General features: G+C 36.4%; 2 protein-coding genes across 2 annotated transcripts in view; one reads left to right on the top strand and one right to left on the bottom strand.

Annotated features, from left to right (window-relative positions):
- GNAZ (G protein subunit alpha z) overlaps window positions 1-10,571 on the top strand; it is a 48,636-nt gene extending 38,065 nt beyond the window's left edge. Inside the window, exon 2 of the mRNA XM_074159878.1 lies at window positions 8,512-10,571. Within this exon, the coding sequence (XP_074015979.1) occupies window positions 8,512-8,856 (345 nt within the window). The 3' untranslated portion in view covers window positions 8,857-10,571. The remainder of the gene's footprint in view (window positions 1-8,511) is intronic.
- Window positions 1-20,767, bottom strand: part of RSPH14 (radial spoke head 14 homolog) — a 100,790-nt gene extending 80,023 nt beyond the window's left edge. Inside the window, exons 1-3 of the mRNA XM_074159795.1 lie at window positions 20,569-20,767; window positions 18,943-19,045; window positions 18,627-18,745 (exon numbers count right to left, since the gene is read on the bottom strand). Coding sequence (XP_074015896.1) covers window positions 18,627-18,745; window positions 18,943-19,045; window positions 20,569-20,767 — 421 coding nt within the window. The remainder of the gene's footprint in view (window positions 1-18,626; window positions 18,746-18,942; window positions 19,046-20,568) is intronic.
- Window positions 20,768-24,478: the final 3,711 nt, after the last annotated feature.

The following is a 24,478-nucleotide window of genomic DNA, read 5'->3' as shown; positions in this document are numbered from 1 at the left end:
TTCTCTACTTTTATTCTGCCCCCTTCCGTGTTGTGAAACAGTCTTTAATACCTTGGTCATACGTACTGGACTAGCCTTTATCTGGATCTTCTAGCATTTCTATTAAATGATGAAATGCTCCACTCTTTCTGATCCTCGAACTCAGTAACCTTTCCCTCTGTTCTTCCAAGAGTTTGCTATATATCCTTTCTTTAGATTCCTTTTAGTTTATAAGTCCTAGCAGAAGCACTTCTTGTCCTGTTCCTTTGCTTGGAAATCCCCTGGCTCAAAATCTAATCCTCCTGTCAGGAAATTTAATCAAACTTCTTTCTCAGCCTAGGCATCCTCCTTCGTATAATCATAGCTTGGTATCAGACTGTACTTACTATGATTAAAAAATCTGTTCCTGGTCTAGGAACATAAAACAGTTTTGATAGATGGTATTAAAGAGTGGTTTACCCCAGTCTGTCATTGGCACCCATACTACTTCACAACAATGCTTAACTTATCCTGTATTCCTACAGACATGACTTGCTGTTTCAGTGCACGCCTAAAAGGTTTCAGGGATCAATTTTCAAAGACAAACGCTTAGGACTGTTAAAGTAATACTCCCAATGAAAACTGCTTTGTCCAGTCTAGTCCACAGGGAGGCTTAGAAACACTACAATTCTTTTCCAGTCACAGGGATCATACGTGATAAAATATTCATCATGTTTTCATTGTCATCCTATACAATAGCCAAGACTAAAGGTCTCCATGTAATTTTCATTCATTTCTCATTCATACTGCCAAATTCAGTTATCATCTGCAGAATTTTCTCTAAAGACAGTAGTGGTACTCCACAGGAAACCATCAAGGGAGACAATATGCTGTAGTACTGCTTTGTCAGGTTTATTTTCCCATTCTTCTCTGAAAAAGAAGTGTCAGATATTTACTGCCTCCTCTACCTGTTCTACGTTTTCACATACAAACTGTAAGTGTAAACAATTAAGTGACATTACCTTCAAAATAGTGAGGAATTAATTTGGTAGTTTACAAATTTTGTTTGCCAGTATACTTTTTGCTCCTGATATAAGGATGAATCTGCTAAAAAAAACCTGGAACAAGCTTGTTTCATGCTTAATACATTTTTTTTTGCCCTCACTATGTAAATACATATCTTCCTATCCAAAATCACACAAGATTTCTTCAGGGCTCCACTTTATAACATCCATGTTTCTCAGTCTTCTATGTGCTCTTTTCATTGTAAAGATTCAAGGTTCCTCTAATATAAAACCTTCTCTCATCCCTTTCAATTTCCCTTTATTGTGGTGGCATAAAGTATATGTATATACATAATATGCTATGCTAGTTTTCCACCTTTCTGCACTTCACATTCTTCTTATATATGCAAGACACAAAGGAATTTTGGCAGGAAGGACAGAAATAGATGGCATTTGCATGTATATATCCATATGATAGGTGTTATATTGACATAGCTGCTTATAGTTATCCTGACCTCCTTCCCATTTTATTTACCACGTAACTGGTCAGGAATTCCCGCAGTGATTTTAGGCTAATGTAACATATTTGGTGATGCGATAACAAGTTTGTAGACTTGTTGTAAAGCTTGTAGACAAAGCTAAACTGCTAAGTGACTTCAGAACATTTCTTAATGAATTCAAAATGGGACTTACCCTTCTGTGTCACCTTTTCTAATTTTGACATTTTAGAATTCCCAACATTTTCTAGAAAAGCTTTGGGATCCTAGGGTTGGAAAGAAAGGCTTTGGAAAGGCAAACCAATTCTGTCTAGTCTCAAATCCATATTGTCTATCCTATCCCTTCTGGGAGATGCCAAGGCTAGAAACAGGTATATATAGGACAACACAGGTAAAGTGTGTTATCCCAGTTTAATCCTACCTCAGTGAGGTTAATTTCTTTATTTTAGAGATATATAGTGTGAACTGGATTAAGGCTATTTACTTCTCTCCAACAGATAGTTAGTTTCTTCTTTTTGATTTTTAGATGAAAGCAATTATTTTTTGTAACTCATGAAATTATCATCATCTTTCCCCGTCTAGACCCACAGCCACCTGATCCTATGCATTCTTGTAGGAGTCTTCTTTTTTTGAACACAAGATGAATCATACGATAGTCTTTTTTTTTTTTTAAATCAAGTCTTTCTCATCCAGCACTCAAACAGGAAGGACTAACTGCTAGATGGGATTGACCTTTCAACTAGCACTCAATCTAGGATATTTTACAAGAAAAGATATCTCTTTGTATTTATCCAAGCTATCTCTTGCTTTCTGCATCATCTGTATTTTTTTTTTCTGCAAAATTCTTCTGCTTTCTCTCTGCCTTCCATTTTACCTTTATTCAAACATAGTTTGAATTCCTGAATTGCTTTGACTATGACTGCGTTAGGCAATGGTATTTTCTTTGACTTATTTTGTAGACTGTCATTATTTCAGAACAGATTCAATTTTTTTGTATAGTAGCCTTAAGGAAAAACCGATGTTTACATCTAACAGATTCAATTACCTTTTTACTGCACCACCTCTTCTTCAAATGCTTTAGCTTCACCTGCTTTCCTTAGAAGATCTTAAAGTTGTGGATGTCTAAACAACACATTTGACACGGAAAGATTTGTGCTGTTTTATGAAATAGCTCATAGCTACCAGCGTATTGTAAATGCCAGTCACTAACACAAGGAAAAGCCTCAACAGGAAAATAGCAACAGCTTCCACTGGTTCTTCCAAGATTTACTGACATTTAAAGATCTTCCAGCTTTTCTGGAAAGCAAACTTTATCATTCTTGCACCAATTTTATTCAACATTGTTTATGGTTTACACAAGATAAATTTTATTTAGTTTAGTTGAGGTTTTCACAATCCCCAAATGCCTACCAGTTTTAAAATAGATGAAAGAGAAATAAATATTCAAAGATAAAGTTTTTAGGCATTTAGTACAAATGGCCGTTAATTTCCTTATTTGTGATGGCTTCTCTCATCATAATTTTTCATTTTTAAGTTCAGAGCTCTCCCAACCACAACCAGAAAGCTTTACTGTGAAAGCTGTGAGGAGATACTACATTCCAATTTGGGTCCATTTACCAAGTGTTTTTTCGAATTACTTGCTATCTTGGTAACAGGGTCTTCCCTTTTGGAAACTCTTAGCTGTTCTGGAACTCTGCTGCCAAGCACACCTCTACTGTTCCAGAGGATGACCAGGGATGTTTGCGAATTATTGGAAGAACAGAAGCAGCCATCTGTTCCTTAGCATGTTCTTTCCCTTAAGCAACCAATTCCTTGTTCTCATGCTCAGAGAAGAATTTGCAATTAGCCCCCAACAAGGCCATCTGGATAAGGCACTGGCATTATCTTGTTTATACCCCAGCTTGTGTATAATTATGAAATTACAGCAGCACATTTTTTCTAACCACCTGGCTAGCTACCCCCTTAGGATTCCTGAACTGGAAAAGACACTGCAGAGAAGAATGCCTTTTTCTACCTTTATTTTTCCTCCACGTTAATAGAAAATTTTTATAACTCCTTTGGCATTTGTAAATAATTTATTATTTTTTTTTATTATAATAAGCTATTACCCTCTCAAGTTCACTTCTCTTATAATGTGTACAGTAATTTTACAATATTGACAAAACCAGAAATGAGCCTGTTGTTTTAGGATAGGAGTACATGAGTGGATACATCATGTATCTTTAGGCTGCACTTCAGTGTCAGCCTTCATCTTAGAATTGTGGAAATATCACTTCTTATTTAAGACTTTCAGACATACCAAGATGTCATCCGGGTATAAAAACCTGAGAGCCTTGCTATGTATTGCTGTTTCAAATGTGATTGATGCACTGCACAAATCATAATCCAACACTTAAAATTTATAAAGGCCTTGTCTTGCCATGTATACTGTTTTCTCTTAGGTTTGAATTTACTTCTTTGTCATTTAATTCCACACAGAAAGTGAGATTGAACACTATGTGTTTCATGTCTCCATGTTAACAGGTAAAAAAGAAAATTCAGAATAACTTCACTTAGATTTCTCTTCTTCGTATGGAAGTTTGTGCTTCCTGTTTCTCTCTCCCTAAAGTTTTCACAATTATATGGATGACATCTTACTGTTATTTGAAGACTTGACTTTTCCTTTCTGATAAGTTTCCTCACTGTCCAGTGATACATTTTCCTACTTTTACTATTATAGGTAAATTATGAAATGGATTTTTGGGGTATATCATGCATTTATACCATGCAACCATAGTCTTGCAATGGTGTAATATAGCCTGCATCCTTGTTGGAAATGATTCCTGATTAACTTATTTGCATTTTAACTAAAAGAAATTCTATTTAGTTTAGTTAAGGTTTTTATGGCTTTCAAATACCCACCAATATTATAGTAATGATATTACATTGAAGATGAAATTTTTTAGGTATCAGCTACAACAGTTTACTAATTCTTCCTTTACGTCATGTAAGAGATCACCAAGTTTTCATTAATTTAAAACTGTCAGTCCTCTTGTACATGTTCATTCCATTTCACAATTTATGGAACAGTTTTAACTCTCTGATTTTGTCCTTGGACTACAGACTCCAGCTGAGGATTTGGTAGTAGAGGGACAGTATTATGATTCACTACAAAATACAGTAATAAACACAAACCTCTTAAAATGCAATATCCTGTTGGCATGAATGTTCTGAGAGTTGGCCAAAAACCTATATTAGCTCTAAAACACTTTTTTCCACACAATTAGTAGAAAAATGATTTCAACCGAGCTAAAAATTTCTTGCAAGGTTTTATTATCAGCTACAAATTCAAGGATGGAAAGAAGAGCACGATTATTTGGAAACAGACCTATGATGTTTTTAGGGGATTATCTGTTGTGTCAGGATTTACATTGTGAAAATAAAAAATAAACCCTCAAACAGATTTTTAAAGCCACGTTTTTACACCTATAAATCTGTCCATATATAAAATGTGCTCAAACTTGAACTCACCTTTACAAAGGAAGAAGTAATCAAAACCCACCAAATATAGGGACTATATAATTTTGCTTATATTTCAGTATGCCTTAAGAAGCTTGTAAGTTAGATGTCAACGTGGCTACATACTGCTGCTGTGGCATTGCCAGCTATCATGGTGTGTCCTGGTGCTTTTGAAATGACCAGAAACTACCAAAGGTCTGTGGTTATAATCTGTAAACATAGAATTACTCACTAAAATAACTAAATCAATGCCTTCGTGGAACTCTGAGAACAGAGGATGTGATTCTGGCCAAATCAATCCATAGAAAATGAAAAGGAATAACAACACAAATAAAATGAGAAAAGTAAAAGAGGTAATTTGAAAAGCTTAGGTAAAACAGTTTGCTCATATTTCAACAACTATGCATTTTTAAGGGGTAATTTTTTCAGGATACTGTTTTACTGTAACAATAATGATCAATACTGTTGCAGATTTCCTTTGAAGTAATAACAATAAAATATATTTTCATTCTCTAAAAAAAACAAATAAAAAGTAAATTTTAAATAAATTATATTTTCATATTACTTTTCATGTAATAAATAGTGAATGATTCTTCTCCCTTCATCTCACCAGTTGAAATATGGAGTGAGGTCAAGGGAGATGCAGTAGACACAACTGATGCAAATGTCAGGAGAATTAGGCCCAAAATACTGTTACTCCTATTAAAAGCCAAAATCATCCTCTCACTTCCACTTTCCAAAAAGGGAAAACTGGCTAGAATACTTCACAGTCAAACAACAAAAATACCCAGAGTCTAGATTATTTTCATATCCTCTGAACGCAAGTCAGACAAATGGAACACATACATATTTGCAAATAATCTTGCAAACAAAATATACTGTTCTTTTGATATCCCAAATCCCTTCTGTTCACTTACTCTGGACCACTGAGGTGACTGATGGTGTACGCATAAGGTTTTTAGAAACCAATGATATTGCATATGGAAAGGAGTGCAATACTTGCAGAATGATCTATATGGGAAATGCAGCTAATATTGTTCAAAACAGCAAATTCACCACACAGTAAATTCACTTTTCACCATAGTAAAATTGTTAGGCTTGAGTTGATTCTAGGCTTTCTTCAAGAAACTATGCTGCTTTGAAAAAAATTTAAGTATAAATTGATTCATTATACCTTTTGGAAGCACTGGGAAATCAGGTATCAGTAATCTCCAGGAGTTTTAACAGACGTTTTTGGTATTATTTTTCTCTCATTTAAATAAAAGATTATCAAATCAGCTGCTCTTCCTTTCAGATGGCAAGGCATGCCACTATGTAAAAAGTTAACAAGCAGAAAGTTGCTCTTCCTCTGATGACTCCTCTGAAGTCACTAAATTCACGATCTGTGCATATTATTAAGCTATCCACTATGTGACTCTGATACAAAGTGAGACCAAAGACAACAGACTGGGAGGATTTGGAACTGTATCCTGATATATCATTAATGATGAGAATACACACAATACTCCCGCCTTAACTCGTGCCCTGTGCTGATCAATAATGCCTAATCTTAATTAAATTTGCTATATGGACTAAGCTGAAGAAATTATATTAAATCTTAAGCAATCTCATGATCAGGGACTACTAAAAGTAAGAGGTTCTCTAAACAGAGCAGGATTTATTTGCTCAATTTAGCAGGACAGTATTGCAAATTCACTTTGTCTGAAGGAAAAAATGATGAAAGATACATTGAGTTAAAAAAAAAAACAGACTCCACAAATACATGAAACAGCAATCTGAATGGTTTTTGTACAGCTTTTGTAGAGATCAGTTTAAAGAATAATCATCTGAATATATGCATCTCTATGGAAACTTAACATGAAAAAAATTTCTATAGATATTAAGCTTGTGTATTGTTTTTAAGGAAGTTAAGATGATCATCTATATTGCTGTATATGAAAAGCTTTCTTCATATTTTGTCCATGGTTTATCAGCAAGCAGACTTTACATGGCTTACTGGACAAGGATGCTTTGCATCTTTTGACCAGGGTGCAATAAATCTTGGTGTTATCTCAAAACAGCAGGAAGGACTGTTGAAGATAAAGCAGGAATAAACCATGCTTCCTCACAACAATGTTTTCATCAGTATAAAGCCTAAACAAAACAAGTGAGAAGGAATAATAGCTAATATTTTAGCTGTAGGTTAAATATTAACTGTAGGCGTGTCATTTGGGTAAGAGCTAAAAGCCTTACACAAATGTTTCCCATACAAAATTAATTTATCTGGACATGTGAGTAGGAATACTGAATTTCATGCTGTGATTAACATCACATTGGTTTACCTACTTGAAATGATTTTGAGCGCTATGCATTGGATCAAGTCTACAAGAAGGAGATATGCCTTACAGTGTTCTGAGATTTTAAAGATGCTCAAAAATTGTTTTGGGGTGTCTGAAGAGGATTAGATGGCAATGATGAAAGAGCATAACTCAGACTTTGGAATCTGACGTGAAACTGGTTCACAGAGGTGAAAAAAGCATTATTACCAAGTTGAAAAATTAGTTGATGTTAATTTTGAAGAAGAGAATAACTAGTACACAGCTAAAAGACTCTTCTAGTGAAAAAAAAAAAAAAAATTAAACTGACATCACTTCAAGAATTTTAATTTTCAGCCTATGTTGGCTCTGTCTCAAAGCCTATAAATCTTCAGAATCTCTAATTTGCAGCAATAAAGAGCCTTCCAAGAGCACTGGGTACCATGGACAGCTCCAAGTGCATCATCAGAGCGTGTGTCGCAGCAGCAACAGGAGGGAAACTCAAGACAGTTATTGATTTCTAACGGACCTTTCCACTTTCAGTTTATGGCAGCATTGGATTGCTATTTCCAAATATGTAATTGTGGTGGTTATCCTAAATTGTTCATAAATGGAGTTCGCCTAGTCAGGGTAGCAGACAGAAAGTTGTTAAACATGTCTGGCTGAACTCAGCTTTCACCAATAAATATACAAGTTGTCCCACCGTAGTAGAATGTGGTTCTTGTGTATTCTTCCAAGCTTAACCATTATACAATGGGGAGAAGTAAGGCAAGGAAAAAATTCTGAGTAGGCACAGTGTGCTAAACTAACATCTAATGATGCAACGTTACAATTGTGCTGTATAGTTCCATCTTTTCCAAAAACATTAACAGCAGAATGTTTCTGTAGTGTGAAATCCTTAGAAATTACTCCTCCCTTTTATTTAAAGAATTTGTTTATAGTGCTAACCTAAGTTTGAACACAACTATGTTTTCCCAAGTTACACCTATTGTTTCTAAATCTTCTGTTTTAGACTTTCCTCCATAGTTGCCAAATATTTAAAAAAAAATAAAGGAAGAGGTAGTCCGTGGTGAAATGTATCAAAATAAGTGAATTAAGATCCCTCAGATTTCATGGTCAGCTAAGATGGACAGTCACCAAATAAAACAAAAGTTGTTTCTAAAAGCAGATTTTGCTCAGTGATAGACATAACGCGTTTTGTGTGCTTTTCACAGTTATGCTGAAACAATATTGTTGACACTGTTGTTTCCTCTCCTACAGAGTCGAATGGCAGAAAGTTTGCGTCTCTTTGATTCCATCTGCAACAACAATTGGTTTATCAACACTTCCCTCATCCTTTTTTTGAATAAGAAAGATCTGCTGGCAGAAAAAATCCGACGCATCCCCTTAACAGTCTGCTTTCCTGAATACAAAGGCCAAAACACTTACGAGGAGGCAGCAGTCTACATTCAACGCCAGTTTGAGGACTTGAATCGCAACAAGGAGACCAAGGAGATCTACTCACACTTTACATGCGCCACTGATACCAGTAACATCCAATTTGTCTTTGATGCAGTGACAGATGTCATCATTCAGAACAATCTCAAATATATTGGCCTCTGCTAAGAATCCTTGGGCTTTATCTGTTTTCCTGAAGTGATAAGAAAGGGGCTAACCACTTCCACTTCTAGTGGAAAAAAAATGGGGCAATGCTTAGTAGCCCAAGGAGAGAAAAGGGGAAATCTGATGTATGTACACAGTTCCTCTTATGCCCCCTTAACCTGCTACATCATTTTTCACAAACATATGTTCTGGAGAGTGAAAGCCTCCTCTCCAAAAAAACACACACACCCCCCAGTGAAAAAAGAACCCAACAACTCAAAAACCCCAAACAAAAACAATAAAAGAGATTGAGGCGTAACTCTGTGGAGATGTTTTCACCACAGTCACTGCACTTTTACTCCATTTGTTTCATTCCATTTCCTACAGTGGGAGTGTTATCATGTTCTGTGTAAGAAATAATTCTTCATCCAGTTGTCCTAAAATTTTACTGACACGAAGATATAAAGATAGTGAGTGACAGATGAACTCGTGGGTGTGGAGCAGAATGGTTGTGTTGGGGAGAAAAGCTAGTTCAAACCAGAAGCTACAGAACAGGAGAGTTTAAGTAAAATACTACTTAAATTTGTAGAGAATGGGCATGCACCCACAATATTGGTACACACAGCCAAACAGTATATACACATACATCATGTATGCACATGCACATGACTCACAGCATATACTATGTACACACTTCTGCTTTACTTTACTTTATTTATCATGGACACCTTGCCTGTTAAAGGAATTATTGGTGCGCAACTGTTCTGTGATTTCCAAACTGACTAGCAGCTCTTTCTGGTCTTTAAGGCTTCAAATATGCAGCAAAACTACATGAAATGAATCTATGAATAGGCCAAATTAAGGTCAGTGTTTCTTCTACTGGTAAGGAGTTTTATACATCAAAACAGTCTTCTTTTACATCTTTTTTTTTTGCCAAATCTTGTGGTGTTTCACAAAAAACAAAAATTATATTTAAAAGTAGGTTAGTGTTCCTTTTTTAATACAGATTAAAAAAATAAAACACAAGGCAATTTTTTAAATTAATGTTGTAGTGTCTGGATTGCTGAATGTGAAAGTTGCCAACGGACAATTCTGTTCCACTGCTCCACATAAATTCTGGGAATTGTAATATTGTAAGAGATTTCCCAAGAAGCAGGAGCCATGGAGATTGTGTAGTATATAGCCTCCAAAGTCTTTTTTTTGTTGTTTTTCTAATTATTTTAAAAATGTGATGTATTATTAGAAGGTTAAAGATGAGCGATATGAACAATAACTAAATGTCTTGATATTTCAATTTAATAATTTAAATTATTTACAGTTTAGTGAAGTTAAGGAAACTGAAGAGATGCATTCCTCAGCTCCAGGTTTCATCTCATAAAGAAACACTACTGGATGAAGTAACATTCCGGCAAAAGTTTGAATGCATAAGAAGCTCTGTGGGACTATACTGGAAAATCTCAAATGGATCATATAGACCTAAGTCTTTGGTCAGTTGATTCTTTCCCCTGCCATAGAAAAGACTTCTTAAAGACTTCAGTGTAAAGTTGGTGTGTAAATATATGTTTGATAATTGTAAAGCACATACATACACAGAGACACAGACACACATGCACACTGGAAAATAACCTTCTACTTTTGTTCCCCCATGTACTATGATTAGTGCAAGAAATTTCAGCCAAGGGCTCTAAGAAATTTAAAACAAAATGGTTAATAACATCAACATTTAAATTGTCCACTTCAAAAAATAAATAATTCAAAAGATACTGAACGTGTCTACAGTGTGTTCATTAATTAGTGCTACTAAATTGGATAACGTTTGTGAAGTTTTCTTTCCTTTATGACAGACTGCTGAGTTTTGTATATTTGTTCCAGATCTTTTCCCTCAGTTTATTCACCAACATTCAGCAATTTCCATCTTAAGCAATTACATTTGAGCAACTCAGTAAGATTTAAGGGATGTGTTACCATGTAATATCTCTACAAATTCTGAATGCAAGTCATTGTTATGTTTTTGGGGGAGATGGTTAGTAACAATTTTAGGAAAGACATCATAGATCAAGATCTATAGGAAATACCAGGAGAGAAACTGCCATGGTACCTGCAAGATACATAAGAAGCCTACCTGCATATTGTCTTACACAAGCAGGGACTTTGCACAGTTATCTATGCTTAAAAATACATATCTAGCTATAAGAACCTATATAACTTTTTGAATAGTGCCTGAAGTTGGTCTCCTAAACCTGTATTTAAAGATAAAAAAAAAAAAAACCTTGAAAAATATGTTCACATTTTTGTGCTACTGGGCTCTCATCAAGTCTCCAAGATCAATGCGAAATTCTCTCTGGCTATGCTTGTGAAAAATCAGGCTTTAAGAAAACTCTAAGTATTTTTTTAAAGTGATTATATAAGGTGATCTATCAGCATAAGTCTTATTGATGGTTTTTCATTGAAGTTTTCTTGAAAATTCCATCCATTCAGACTATGACATTCTTCTGGAACATCCTCTAACTGAAATCTTTAAAAGTCTGGGTGTACATTAAGAAAAGGCGCAACTCTTGTACAAACAGCATAAACTCATAAAAATAACTTGTCAGAGGATGCTAGATAAATAATATCCCTGGAGTTTAAACAGAATTTGACTGAGAACCCTTCACCTCATTAATCATTTATGAGACCAGCTGAAAATACTTGATAGCGCTTGGATAGTTTCATTGCTTTATTTGCTTCTCAGCATTTCTACAAAATGCATTAAGAAGTCCTAATCTTTCTTACCTTACGTTTAAGAATCCTTCTTTTGACCTATTTGAGGATATCTAAATTCAAGCTAGAATTTTTCTAAGTGACCTGGAGACTTGAGCTACTAATGAGCTGGGACTGGCAAGAGAACTACAATAAATACTCTTGAAGGTAGTGGTTCAAGCAATAATCATTTTCAACATTGCTAGAGAATGCAACTATAACCAAATATATTCTCTGAGACTCAAGTCATGGGTTAAGACTTTCAAAACTCTTCAGACCAGACATAATCGATAATGGGGAAAAATCTGTCTGATTTTGAACGAGGTATTTTATCCCTCTACTGAAGACACAGGGCCCCTTTAAGCATTCCCTGTCAACTGTTACACCTGAAGAATAGAGGCAAAAGAGCCAATGAGGCTGTGGCTTGAAGGTATAAAAGGTTTATCATGCCACACAGGGAGTCCTTAGGTCTTACTTGTAATGATGAGATACTATTGCCTGCTTGTGAAATTTGCAGTCTGGCTGCTTGGCTTGGTGAGTTTACTAAAAGCTCTATATAGCAATTGCTAGTACAGTCTGTAGAGTTAGTACAGGATCCTCTGAACTTTGTTTACTGTTAAAGTGCTATCATATACTTGAGAAACTGCACAGTATTTCTAGTCTAAATTGCTTTCTATAGTGTAATATCCTATTATTAGCCAGTTGAATTGTGAAAAAGGTATAAAATGAGCCAGGGTTTCCTTTTCCAGTGAGTGGGCTATTAGATGTTATGCCTCCTTCACCTCTAGCTTTCATGGTACTGGGGCCATTTCAGACTAGTGAATGAAGGGAAAAGAAAACACTAGTGTTCATTAGAGCATAGCTTCTAGGTAAGAAAGCTGGATAAATTAAATCTAAAGTGTATTCAGTTATATGGAGGGAAAGAGACATTTTATATTAAAAAATAAATCTTCATTCAACTAGGAAGTATTCTTCCAACACAAGTATTACAGGCAACCTACAATAGAAGTGCAGAACCTAGGATATTTTAACAAAGGCCTAAGAGTATTTCTAAAGAAAAGGAGTCAGTTGCATTTCTCATTGAATGAAGGCTATCTTGGGAAGGAGAAAAGAAATTGAAGCGCTGCCGTGTGTTCCTACTTAGCTTAAGAGCATAGGCATGGGGAGGAATAAAGCAGTAAATAATTAAGTTTAAATAATCAATTCACATAATCAAGTTCTCTGAATAGCAATTCCTTGTTATTAACTCTCTAATCATTTAATTCTAATGATGTTTTTGATCTTAGTATTCTGAGTAAATCATGGTTACTCCATTTTCTATTTGAAGAATTCAAGATGCTAAAATAAATTGCTTTACACAGAAGTAAAGTAATTCTGTTTTCTGACTGTATGGGAAAACTGAGGCACAGGAAAAATAAAACTAAAAAGTCTGGGCCAAACACAGGTGCCACAGGTGCTGAAGTGAAATCCCTTGACTCTTAGTTGTCTACCTGGATAAATCATGCAATTAAATTTGCGTCTATTTTCTCAGTTCTCAGGTTTATCAGTGATGCAGTGCATTGCCACCTGAAAGAACTGCACTAATACAGCTGGGATTTCACTTCACCTGGGCAACAATGACATTCACAGAAGAAATGTTCCATCTGCTGCAATAAGAATGCCATCTGTCCTTTTATCATTTGCACTTCCTACAGCAAAACAAATTTCAAAGGGAAAGAGGTATCCTTAAATGGTCCTTACCCGTAGGTCTCATCAGTTATGATGTTCCAAGGGTGGAATAGTGGGGAGACTGTGGATCAGTAAAGTAGGAGAAATATTCTTTCTTGGACTCTTCCCAAATAGGTGTTCTGACAAGCTTAAAAATCTATTGCCCCATCCAATTGATCTCAGCCTTTCCCTAAAAGGATTAAGTACCCATAAAAGACAGTATAGATAATGGGTAAGAATTATTATACTTTTCCTTTATTAACCATAACCTAGTGAAAGATTTTTTTTCTTGGAACTATTTTTGCAGTTACTGCCCAGGTCATTTATCATTGCTTAACACTCTTTCACTAACATTGTTAAGTATTGCGTGTCAACAAATTGTTTTCACAAAGAGTGAAAGTTCTGCTATTAACTTTTCCGATGTTCTTCATTTTTGCCTGTGGCCGGTTCTTCTCCATCATCTATCCTCTAATGAACACATTTATCTATTTTATTTTTGTCTTCTGTCCATTAATTATTGCCACTAAGTTGTTGTTTCTTCTGGAAATGTTACTCCTCAGTGTTCACCCAATCTTTGTGGATTTTCCCACCTTTTGGTTTTTAATGAGCCCACTGTTCCTGGAGGATCTGGTATATGTCCTTAAATTTAGGAATCAAAAATAGTCTGCAAGTGGATTTGCTTAAAACAGCCACATTTTCCTGAACTACCCTTCTTTGGAGAAAGAGCACGTGGCCTGGTATAGAGCTAACTGGAGTCACTGACCACTTCACAGTGAAGAAAACCTACTACACTTCAGGCCAAATGCATGTTGTACAGCTTATGTTCCTTTTTCTAGCATGGAACATATTACTTTATTGGCCCTGAAAATTACCTCAGCTCTAGAAAACACCAGAAATCTTAGCTGTGGAATGGTATATTAGTGGCTAACTTCCTTCAGCTGATACAAAGTACATCGTATCTCATTATCTGGGTGTAAGGTGTAGAAGTAAATGCAAAGGGGAAGACAGTTTCTTGGCTAGCTGAAGAAGGCTGAATTACCAAGCAGAGACTGTTTCTGTATCTGTAATATGCCAAATGAATTATATTGGGCCTTGTGACTCTTACTACCTATTGGAAAATATTTGCTGCTCTCCCTGATAATTCCCCAAATTGTCTCATAGCAAAGAAAACAGTTTTAGCACCTTTCTGTTTTTCTTGTAAGTAGCCATCTGCATGTGAGTCCATTCTACGGTGACACAATTCTGCTCAAGGAGTTATCTTCCAACCCTTAAATACAGACATGTATATTTTTATCTAAATAAAAAGAATACATGACTCAGAAAAACACCTTTTTCCAAGGATAATTACTCAGAGTTAATCTCACGGGAAACATGCTAGCTCAGCTTCTTATATACTGTACATACCTGACAGGCTGAGGATGGCAGGTTTTATCTGGAAATGTTTAAGGCCAGGCTGGATGGGGCTTTGAGCAACCTGGTCTAGTGGAAGGGGTCCCTGTCCATGGCAGGAGGGTTGGAACTAGATGATCCTTAAGGTCGCTTCCAACCCAAAGTATTCTATGATTCTATCTATTCCCGTGCCCCCAAACTGTCAAAGGACATTGTATGAAAATTTGGTCTGTAGAAAACTATGCAAGACTAACTTAATCTAGTCAAGGACTTCTATCCTCAACAAGCCTTGGAGGCTTTTAATAGCACAAACATTGGCAGATGAAATGGTCAAAATCTATTAAGCTTTTGGTCAAAATTAAGCTAATGGTCAAAATTAAGCTTTTGAAGAGAATTTCACCTAGAAAGGTATGACTTAAGCTATAAAGAGACTGCTAGACATATGATGCTCTCTGAGAGATCTGAATATAGGATCAGAAGATAGAGATTAAATTGTTTGCTTCACAGATGTAAACAGTTCCTCTACATTCATTTTTGAAGGGGGGGGAGGGAAATAGGGAAAAAAATTGGCCTACATGTATACAGAGCATGATCACTACAAATACATTAGGATTACACTACATGCTGAGAATTGATGAACAGGAAAAAATTATTCAAAAGAGACATAAATATCAGGTTTCTAATAAAGTAACGCTCCTCATTTACATTTAAAAGGAAATTGCAATGAAGGCACTGATGCACAGAATTTACCAAGTAACTAATTTTAAAATTATCTAAATGCCCTCTATTCACACTAATTGCCCTTTTCTGCTTTTTGGAGACAAAACTGAGACTTGTTTCAGGGAATGGTTCTGATGTTAATTTGGTTTGGAAAAACCTGATTCTTATCTGCCACCAGTAACTGAAAAGAGAGAGGTAAAATGAAGGAACAGGTATCAGTCTTAGCTTTAGAGACGCCTCACTGAAAAGCAACTACCACACAGAGAATTGTAGCCTTTCTTGTAAATATAGGCAACTTTCACTAGGTTGGGACTGTAACATGATTTGGAAGCTGGTCTTCATGTGGCAGAAGCTCCTGCTCACTTCAGAGCTGCTGTGAATCCTTTGCCTTCAATCAAAGGCAAGGTTTTGAGGAGAGACACTGCTTCAGCTGGTTCTCAGCTTTTGCTGGGTTCTCAGCTCAGCAGGGGTTGGATAATCCTGCCACTCCAGCAGGCAACTTGATTTCTCATTGCATGATCGCATCTTTTCCTATTATCACCAAACTGGTTTTACAGTTGTGACAGTTCCCATCAGTGGTTCCTGACCTAAGATGATATATTCAGATGTCTGCAGGGACAAAGATGGAACAATGGCAGTAGACCTGAGTGGCAGTATGGTGTACCATTATATATCCTCTGGTTTGGGGAACGTATTTTGGTTTATGTGGAATTCTTAATAAGCAATGTTTTATGTTTTAGCACCACCAAGAGCTAACGTTGCTTCCTGCCATACTAAGTGTCTAAATAGTTCTAATAAAATGCTTTCTATATAATCCTTGGTTTTAGTCCCTGCTAGAAAATATGTAACTACAAACGCTGGGGAAAAAAAGGCCTCATTGATCTAGGGTTTTTTTTTTTAAGTTGCTTTTTTCCCCCTAGAACTTTTATTCATCCCCCATTGAAAGTTTTCAGCTTATGTAGCTAAACTTCCAACCTACTCAGTAAATGCTCTGAGTTTTGGGAGATAGAACCTAAAAGCAGGCAGGTGTTTACATGTAACATTAGTTGTAGTTTACATCTGTAAATCAAAGATCCACAGCTAAAATGGTATGTACGACAGCTACCAAGCCCCGAGGCAGTTTCCTGGTTTAAACTAAAACCTTTCTAGTCAACTTAAGCTGTGCATCATGCACACATCTGAAAACTGCATCAGCAAAAGGAGACAAGTGGTAAGCTCCTGTATTAGCCTACTAGAGATCTAGCCACATCTGAAGGTTAGTGTTAATGATACAAGTTCAGTACAGCAGAGACTGAACAGCAAGGCTGAATTATGCAGTTCTAAAAGGGCTAAGAAGGTGGCCTGCTTAGCCAGTAGGGATGAATAGTTAATGACTAATAGCGATCTGCAAAAATTTAGCAACACTTCTTTACTTCTGTCAAGTTTTCTTCTCCCATAAATTTCTATTATGATCCACATCATACTCACAGGATGGTATCTGTCTACACAGGTAAGAGAATTCTTCAAAGGCATTCAGACAGGTCAAAATTACTTAAGCCAAGTCCCTTTCTCATTTGAATTGAAAATATGTAAAACAGCTAGTTTTAGCCCACCATATTAATATCCTTCATACAGATTAAATTATTTAGGCATTTAAAAAGGCTTGCATGCATTTAAATATACAACTTTATATTTTCAGAATTCATGTACACTCATTCAGCAAGTATTTAAGTGTTCACTTAATTCTTTTTTAAGCACCAGTAATATAACAGAATTCCTCAGACAAGACACTTTCCCGTGAATTTGAATAGCACGGCTTTTTAATCGATAATTTCTATCTACTGAAATTTTAATTTTAAAATTATAATTTTCATCCACTGGAAGAGTAAAGTTTAAGACTAAAGTTCAGATTATAAAACTATTGAAACTATAATCATAGAATCTGGAAATAAAAGTAACAAATCAGCATAAATTCCCTTAGTGTATAAGGGACTATAGAAAACTATAACTAGAAACATAGATAATTATAGAAAACTATAAATACAGATAATAAAGAAAGCATGTGAACAGTACAACAACCTATTCTTCTGGCAAATCAAAGACACATTCCCAGCTTGGATTACTCTCTTCGGACTGAAGCATTTAAAAGCTAGGTGCTCGACTCTGATGTAATCAACCCAGTTTCTGTTTATCTTACTAGAGATAAATGGACACCATCAGAGCAGAATTCATCTCATCCTAAACAAAGCACCTAAGACATGTCAGACTTTTTGCCCCTGGAGACACTGATTTCCCTCCTGGTATGCAGGGAGTGTAGGATGAATTGCTCAATTTGACATCTGGAGTTAGGTGTGATTTATCACATTTTTAACTGCATATCTTACCAAGTCCATTTAACAATTTTACCTAAGGCCAAACAATATTTGAATAAAATATCAGAAAAAGCAAACTTCTTCATTGTTCCCTGCATCACCCCCAGGTTTGTGGGTTTTTTTTACATTCACCACCTGAAAGCAATGTCAAAAACTTACCTTTAAGAAACAGTGCTCTGCAACTGAGGCCAAAGACATGTTAATCTGTGAAATACACAGTGCAATGGATGGTGCCCTTACTTGATCATTTGTTTCCTCCTACACCAGGACTTGCAAGGAGCAGGGAAGGCATAAAACAAATTTCACAAGATTTGTACCTCCTAACACCAGAAAAACTTTCTATAAACCCTGTGTACTGTGGAACTAGTTCACCATGATGAACAGCTGATCATCATTTTGAACAGAAGAGGAAAAAATGAATTTTTGATGCAAGATTCTGAAAAAATTTAAGCATGCAGTCCATACAACCTGTACCCTGAGCAGTTAGCCTTAATTTGCATAAGGCTACCCACCTTATGCAGGTAGGAAATAAACAGATCTAGCAAGATCAGCCCCCCTGATACATAGACAGGACTATTCGCTGATGTATTATATTAACACAGGGCATTTCATTTATCTATGTAAAGCATTCTTTATATTTTGCCTAAGTATTCTCACTATTATTACACAATTTGCAAATTTTTAGAAGTGCAAACACAGCTCTAGAAAACATAGTTGTCTCCACCAATAAAAATTAAAATGATTAAAAATAGAAAAGATACTGATTTAAAATATGATTTTCAATGTAAATGGAATAAAATAGATCTGGAAGATATTACATAGGGAATCAGGTAAATTAATCTATCTGCTTTGCCTCTTTGAATACTTAAGTACTGAAAAAATCCTTACCTTCAGGTAATCTTGCCATCATCTCAAAAATCTGATGCATGTTCTTCCGACAGATATCTACTGGATCATCCAAGAGCTCAGTGAGGGCAGAAATTATTCCATTTTGGATCAACCCTTGCCTACAAACAACATTGCAGGACAGATTTAACTAAGCATAATAAAACTCATCTATATTTGCAAGATGCTTAATCTTAACTAAATAATCTTACTTACAGTGCACCTGTCTTGCAAAAACTTAGAAATTCTGTTCTCATTACTCACTGAAACGTCTTTCTTGCTTTCCATACCATTCAGTAAACTCTGGAATTACACCTACCTGCCAACACTATGCATAGCCATTATGTAGAGGATTTGTGTTGTTTTTTGTCGGACAATACTGTCATGATGTAGCAGCAAAGTCTTCAGGTTACCCAAGAATCCTGTAAGACACAATAGTTCATTTTAACACTTCTTAACTTCAGCATTAATTTAAAATAGCAATACTCATTTTTATCTCACAATTTGAAGTGCAAACAATGAGAATTTTCACCTTGTCCTGACGGTGAAACTCTCATTGTTGTATCTCAAGTAGGGAAGAAACTTCCAAGTTTCAAGGCCTACTGCCAAAAATGCCATGCTACAAGCAAGCTGCTGACTTCTGTATCAAGTTAAATCCTAATCTTGCAAACATTTATGAAGTGATGTAACTCTAAAAATAATTTAAGTCAGAGGAGCTATTGATGTTTATAGAAAACCATGGTTTTGCAGAATTTATGCCTATAATTTGAAAAATTTCTTTAGATGTAGTATGGAATATGTAAAAACATACAGTGTTGCTTTTCACACATAGAAATAAAATTGGTGAACCATTAATGATTATGTGGATACACACATAGCACTGACCAAAAAAAACCCCAAACAAACAACAATCTAGCACTGCTTCAGCAGTTACTGTTAATCAAAAGGTAACAATAAATTTTGAACATGATTATTAGTATCTCTTATGAGGAAAAAAATATGAAGGAAGCAAATGGGGGAAAAAAGCAGTGGAAAACTGGAGGACTTCTTCAGTGTTAATATAATGAGTTCTGTAGATACACAACAGACTGCTAAAAATTGCAAAACTAAGCCTGTGTGGTTTTTGCTTTTTTTTCCAAAATCCAAACTTAGATTCTTCCAAGTGCTGGGATAAAAACTTTTGAAATTAGTGGTGGCCAGATGTAATCCTGATAAGTATAATAAATTTGCTTATATTGTCTTATATCTTAATTTCTCATGAAGTTCCAGGGTTGGTTTTTTTTTTTCCAGACTCATTCTATAATTACTAAGTTACTTCTGAGAAGGAGTTCTGCATAAAAAGCTCTGATGTTTTATCTCTCCAGTGAAGTTATAGCTAGATGTGCCATGCTATCCACTGCTGAAGGAATCAATGGCAAAAGATGACTTCATGGATTTTGCAAATAAACTTGTAAACCTTATTTAAATATTATTTTGTTAATCATTACTTAAAAGGTTTATCAGAGTTTACCTGTTTTTATTATGGGATCTGAGATATGAGTATTTCAAGCACCTCAAGCATGAAAAATCCATGAAGGTACCACTGTCACATGTCATACATGGTAGAAAATGTCGACTGAAGGGGGAAAAAAAAGGGGTTTGCCTTTTTTTCGTGCTCTAGGAAAACTAAAAGCTTTTTATTTTCCCCTAAGTAAAATAAATGTAGTAGTTTTATGTTATTAGAAATTCATACATTCACTGCTTTGTTTTTTTTCTGAAAGGTTCATGAATAACAGGATTACAATATTTTTTACCTTTTTAAGGTAAAACAAGTAGAGATTAAACCAAAAAAATCTTCATGGTGATTTTGTGTCATCAAAGATACTGCGAGGAAAAAAGTGCACAAAAGTAAAGTGGGTTTTTCCCCCCCATGCTGTGTCAAACCTTAAGACAACAGATCACTTACCTATTTCTATTGCCTGGTAGACTTTTTCTGGGTCATGGACCAGATCGCAGAGCGCCATCAATGCCTGCTGCTGAGTAAGCAGCTCAGGAGACTGTAACTCCTCATTCAGTTTAGGAAGGGCCCTCCTTCCAAATGCAATAGGAGCTTTTGTGGGATCTATATCAGGAGGCAGGTTGGCTGAGATACGAGCATGTGCCATCCCAAATTTTCCTAGGAAGGATTCTCCCTTATCCCTAAAAATACTCCAAAATGACTATATCTGGTGATTGTACGGATAATGTACTAACCTACTGACTTTAAACTGTGCTCTGTGCCCCAGAAGAGTTATTTTAGAGCACATTTGTTGTTAGGAAGCTATGAAAGAAGAGGCTAGAATGGTTCATGGTCATCAGCTGAGTTGTCTTATCTGGTTTAATTCTCTACTGAACACTGTTAAAAAGAAAAGAGAGAGGGAAAGTTTAAAATTGCAAGGTGAGGTAGGGAATGTTTTTCAAAGTGTTAAAGTGAAGTAGTACAATGTACCCAACCAGAGAAGGGTTGGATATTAAAGCAAAAGCAAAAAAAACCCCCATTTTTCAAAAAAAGTATTCTTTTAAAAGGGATCTAGTTTAAACCCACCCTCGGAATTCGTGAACTTTGGAAGGAGTCGGTGGTGTCTGACCTCCCCCTTCCCTCAGTGAGGAAAACGGCTCAGCTGACAGAAGCATACAACCTCCAATACTGAAAACTACTCAACAAGAAATCCAGCTGCAAAGTTAAAACACCTGCTAGACAACTGCACTTCCCTCTTCAAAACAAAAGAAACAGACTAAATAATCAAAGGCGCCCTGTCCCACCAATATGTCGCCGCCTCAGGCCGTCCCCGGTTCCCGCTCCACAGCTCCTGCCAGCTACGCCACCGCCCGTCGTGCCCGCGTGCTCTGGTTGCCTCAGCAACCCGCTCTTTGCGTACGCCCCTCTCCGTGAATAAAAGCTACGGCGCTAAGCACACTGATTCTGCTCCCGCGTCGGCAGCGTAAGCACCGGGTTTGACGGTGGCTGCTGTGAGAGAGAAACGACAACGGCGTAGTCGGCGAATTGGAGGCCGGGACGCTGCTAGCGCGGGACTCGCCGCGGGGGCGTGAGCTGGGGCGCGGCCCCTCAGGGAGGGGAGCGCGTGAAGGAAGGGGAGAAACGCCGCCATGGGGCTGTCGTGTGGAGGCCGTTTTACCTCGCCTCTGCTAAAGCGTGGAGGGAGGCTCTCTCTTCACCTCACGTTTTTAAAGTAATTTCGTTTGAACAAAATCGAACAAAATTCAGAATGAACAAAATGGTGGTCGGGTTAATGGCAGAGATGCAGCAGGTGAGTGCCTTGAGGTACCAGTGTTGAAGGGAGCTCAGTAGCTCTGGACTAGGTTTTCTTTCCTAGCCTTCCCCAGAATGAAACTATAAACAGCTAGAATGTGTAGCAGAGGTTTCCATTATCATTAGGTAGTTTCACATAACTGTATTCAAGACAGCCATGTTTTTCAGTGTGATCCTGCTAAAGAGTATAGTGTTGCTCAGAGGATGGTACGCAGGGCGAATGTATCATTGCAATGTTGCTAGCACAACTGAAGGGTGCTCTGGATTGCCAGATGTGATCTGGCATCAGGAAGAAAACTCTGAACAGATTGTGCTATAGAAGGTTAGTTCTCTGCAAACAGAGAAGTCGTTGAGATGTTTTTCATTACGTTTGAGCAACAATTATTATAATCAAAGTTCTTAAACTGGATTTTACAAAGCCAAATCATTCAGATCAGCCGGATTAAAACAAAACACAGGAACAAATTCTGGTTTGTTGATCTTCAAAATCCATAAAAGAAAAATTACTAATTCAAAAAGTATTTTCTGGAAAGGATTCATTTTTCTGCAATATTTTAGAGCAGATTATTTAAAGTAGAAGTTACTTTCCTCAATTAGATAGGACTTTGGCTAACTACATATTTGTAAAGTTTTACCCTATTTTGATAGGAAGAATGTGGATTTTTCTTAATGTAGAAGGGGCAGGAGAAGATCAGAGACTTCTCTTGTCCTTCAGTGTTAACTCCGCTCTTGTCCTTTTGGTGTGGGTTGTTCTGTCTTGTCCTTCACCATAGCTTAGAATACTGATTTTGGTTCATGGTCATGATGTTAACTTATGTTATGTACAGCTTCTGAATGCCTTCTTCAAATCTTTTGTCCGTTCACAGAGTCTGCTGGTGGTACTGTTCCTGCAACATTGGTGTAAGGAGGGTTGTGGTGCCATGGAGACGCTATGTTCCCAGTCCTCCCTAGTGACTGAATCCCCTTCAGCTCTGTAAGAAGAGGAAATCTGGATCTCAGTACCAATCCTTCTCAGTATTTTTAGCAGCTTTGGATTTCTTAAATCATTGATCTTTTTCCTCTAATGATTTGACTAGTTTGTTACTTTTGTAGATTGGGATATATTTATGTGTGTGTGAGGTTTAGATTAAATACACTAAATGTAAGTGAAGGTGGCCTCTCAGTTTTAAAATGTTTCTGTTTGGTTGCCTTGGTCCCTCCTGTACTTTGGATTCACTGATAGTGTTGAATTGATTTTTTTTGGTAGCTTAGTTTGTGAAAGAGTTCTAGGAGACGAGCAGTGAGTCACCCTGTGTACACATGACATTTTTTCGTGCTTAGGATGTGTTGAACTAGAACTAGGAGAATACAAAGAAAGCAAGTTATCATTTGAAACTCTTGCCAACTGGCAAGGTTTTTGTTGTTTTCAGAACTATTATTTAAGATATTAGCATTGCCGTAAAATCATTCAAACTTGCCAAAAGAGCAGGAGCACACCATAAAAAGGGTCTAGATCTCTCTGGTTTTATAGGGTCACAAGTAGCATGATAAATAGAACTATGCATATGGTAATAAGTATTGTAATGTCACCTTCTTTGGTGAATAACCTGTCAACTCCAAATCTGGATTCTTCTGGGGGAAGTGGGTGTTTCAGTATGGTTGAGATCACATGAGTGCCTGAAGTGATTTAAAAGCAATTCCTCACAAAAGAGAATAAAACATTAAGTAGTGAACTAGCAATTTTGTTGAGCATTATTCTTAGCATGGGGTTGTAAAACTGTAGTTTTTTTGTTATATACTTACTCGTTTAATATTACTTGTCCACATTGATTTGCCCTTTAACATTTTTAGTCTGCAGCAGGAAATGGAGAGGCCTCTCTCCTGGATGTTAAGAGGTCCAAGCCTGTTCCAGTATTACCAAAATATGACTATTAGAAGGTGAGAGCTTTCTTTTATCCTGAAATTTGGAAATTTAAATCCTAATGAAATAAATAGCAAAATCTTTTAGCATCCTAAATTACAGTCCAACATACTAAATACTGTCTAAATTAATGAATTGATTAACAATACTGAGGCAATACAAAAGAGCTTTGTGATTTTTTTATTCCTTGTCTTTAGTGTTTGGTACGTTAGAAAGCAAGATTACTAATGACTAGAAAGACATTTATATAATTCAGAACGTCTCATTGGTGGCATGCACATCCTGACTCTAAAGCTGAGATGAAATCAAGTTGAAATTCTGAAAAAATCCCTCAGGAGTTTCTTTATAATTGCTACTATGCTTAATATTAGCACTGTAACAGTTCCCCACGCCATTAGTTCCTTGTCTGCTGGGTTAATCCTGCCCTTTGTATCCATATACACAAGTATCTTTGAAGAAAACAGAACTATTTTATTATGCAGTATTAGGGGACCATATGGTTTATTAAGGAGCAGTTTCTGATCAGAGGAATCAGTATGGCCCCTAAAACCAGTTTGGCCTTTTAAAACTAGGGCCCTGTGTACAGTCAAATTACTCCAACTCCGCCTTCCCAATGGGTAAGAGAAGGGGAGGAAGGGAGCTGTTGCAAGCCTGTTGCTATGGCCA

This window comes from Numenius arquata, chromosome 16 (assembly GCF_964106895.1).
Source record: "Numenius arquata chromosome 16, bNumArq3.hap1.1, whole genome shotgun sequence".
NCBI classification, from domain to species: Eukaryota; Metazoa; Chordata; class Aves; order Charadriiformes; family Scolopacidae; genus Numenius; species Numenius arquata.
Note: the sequence above shows the minus strand (reverse complement) of the source record. Positions and strands in the feature narration are given on the sequence as shown.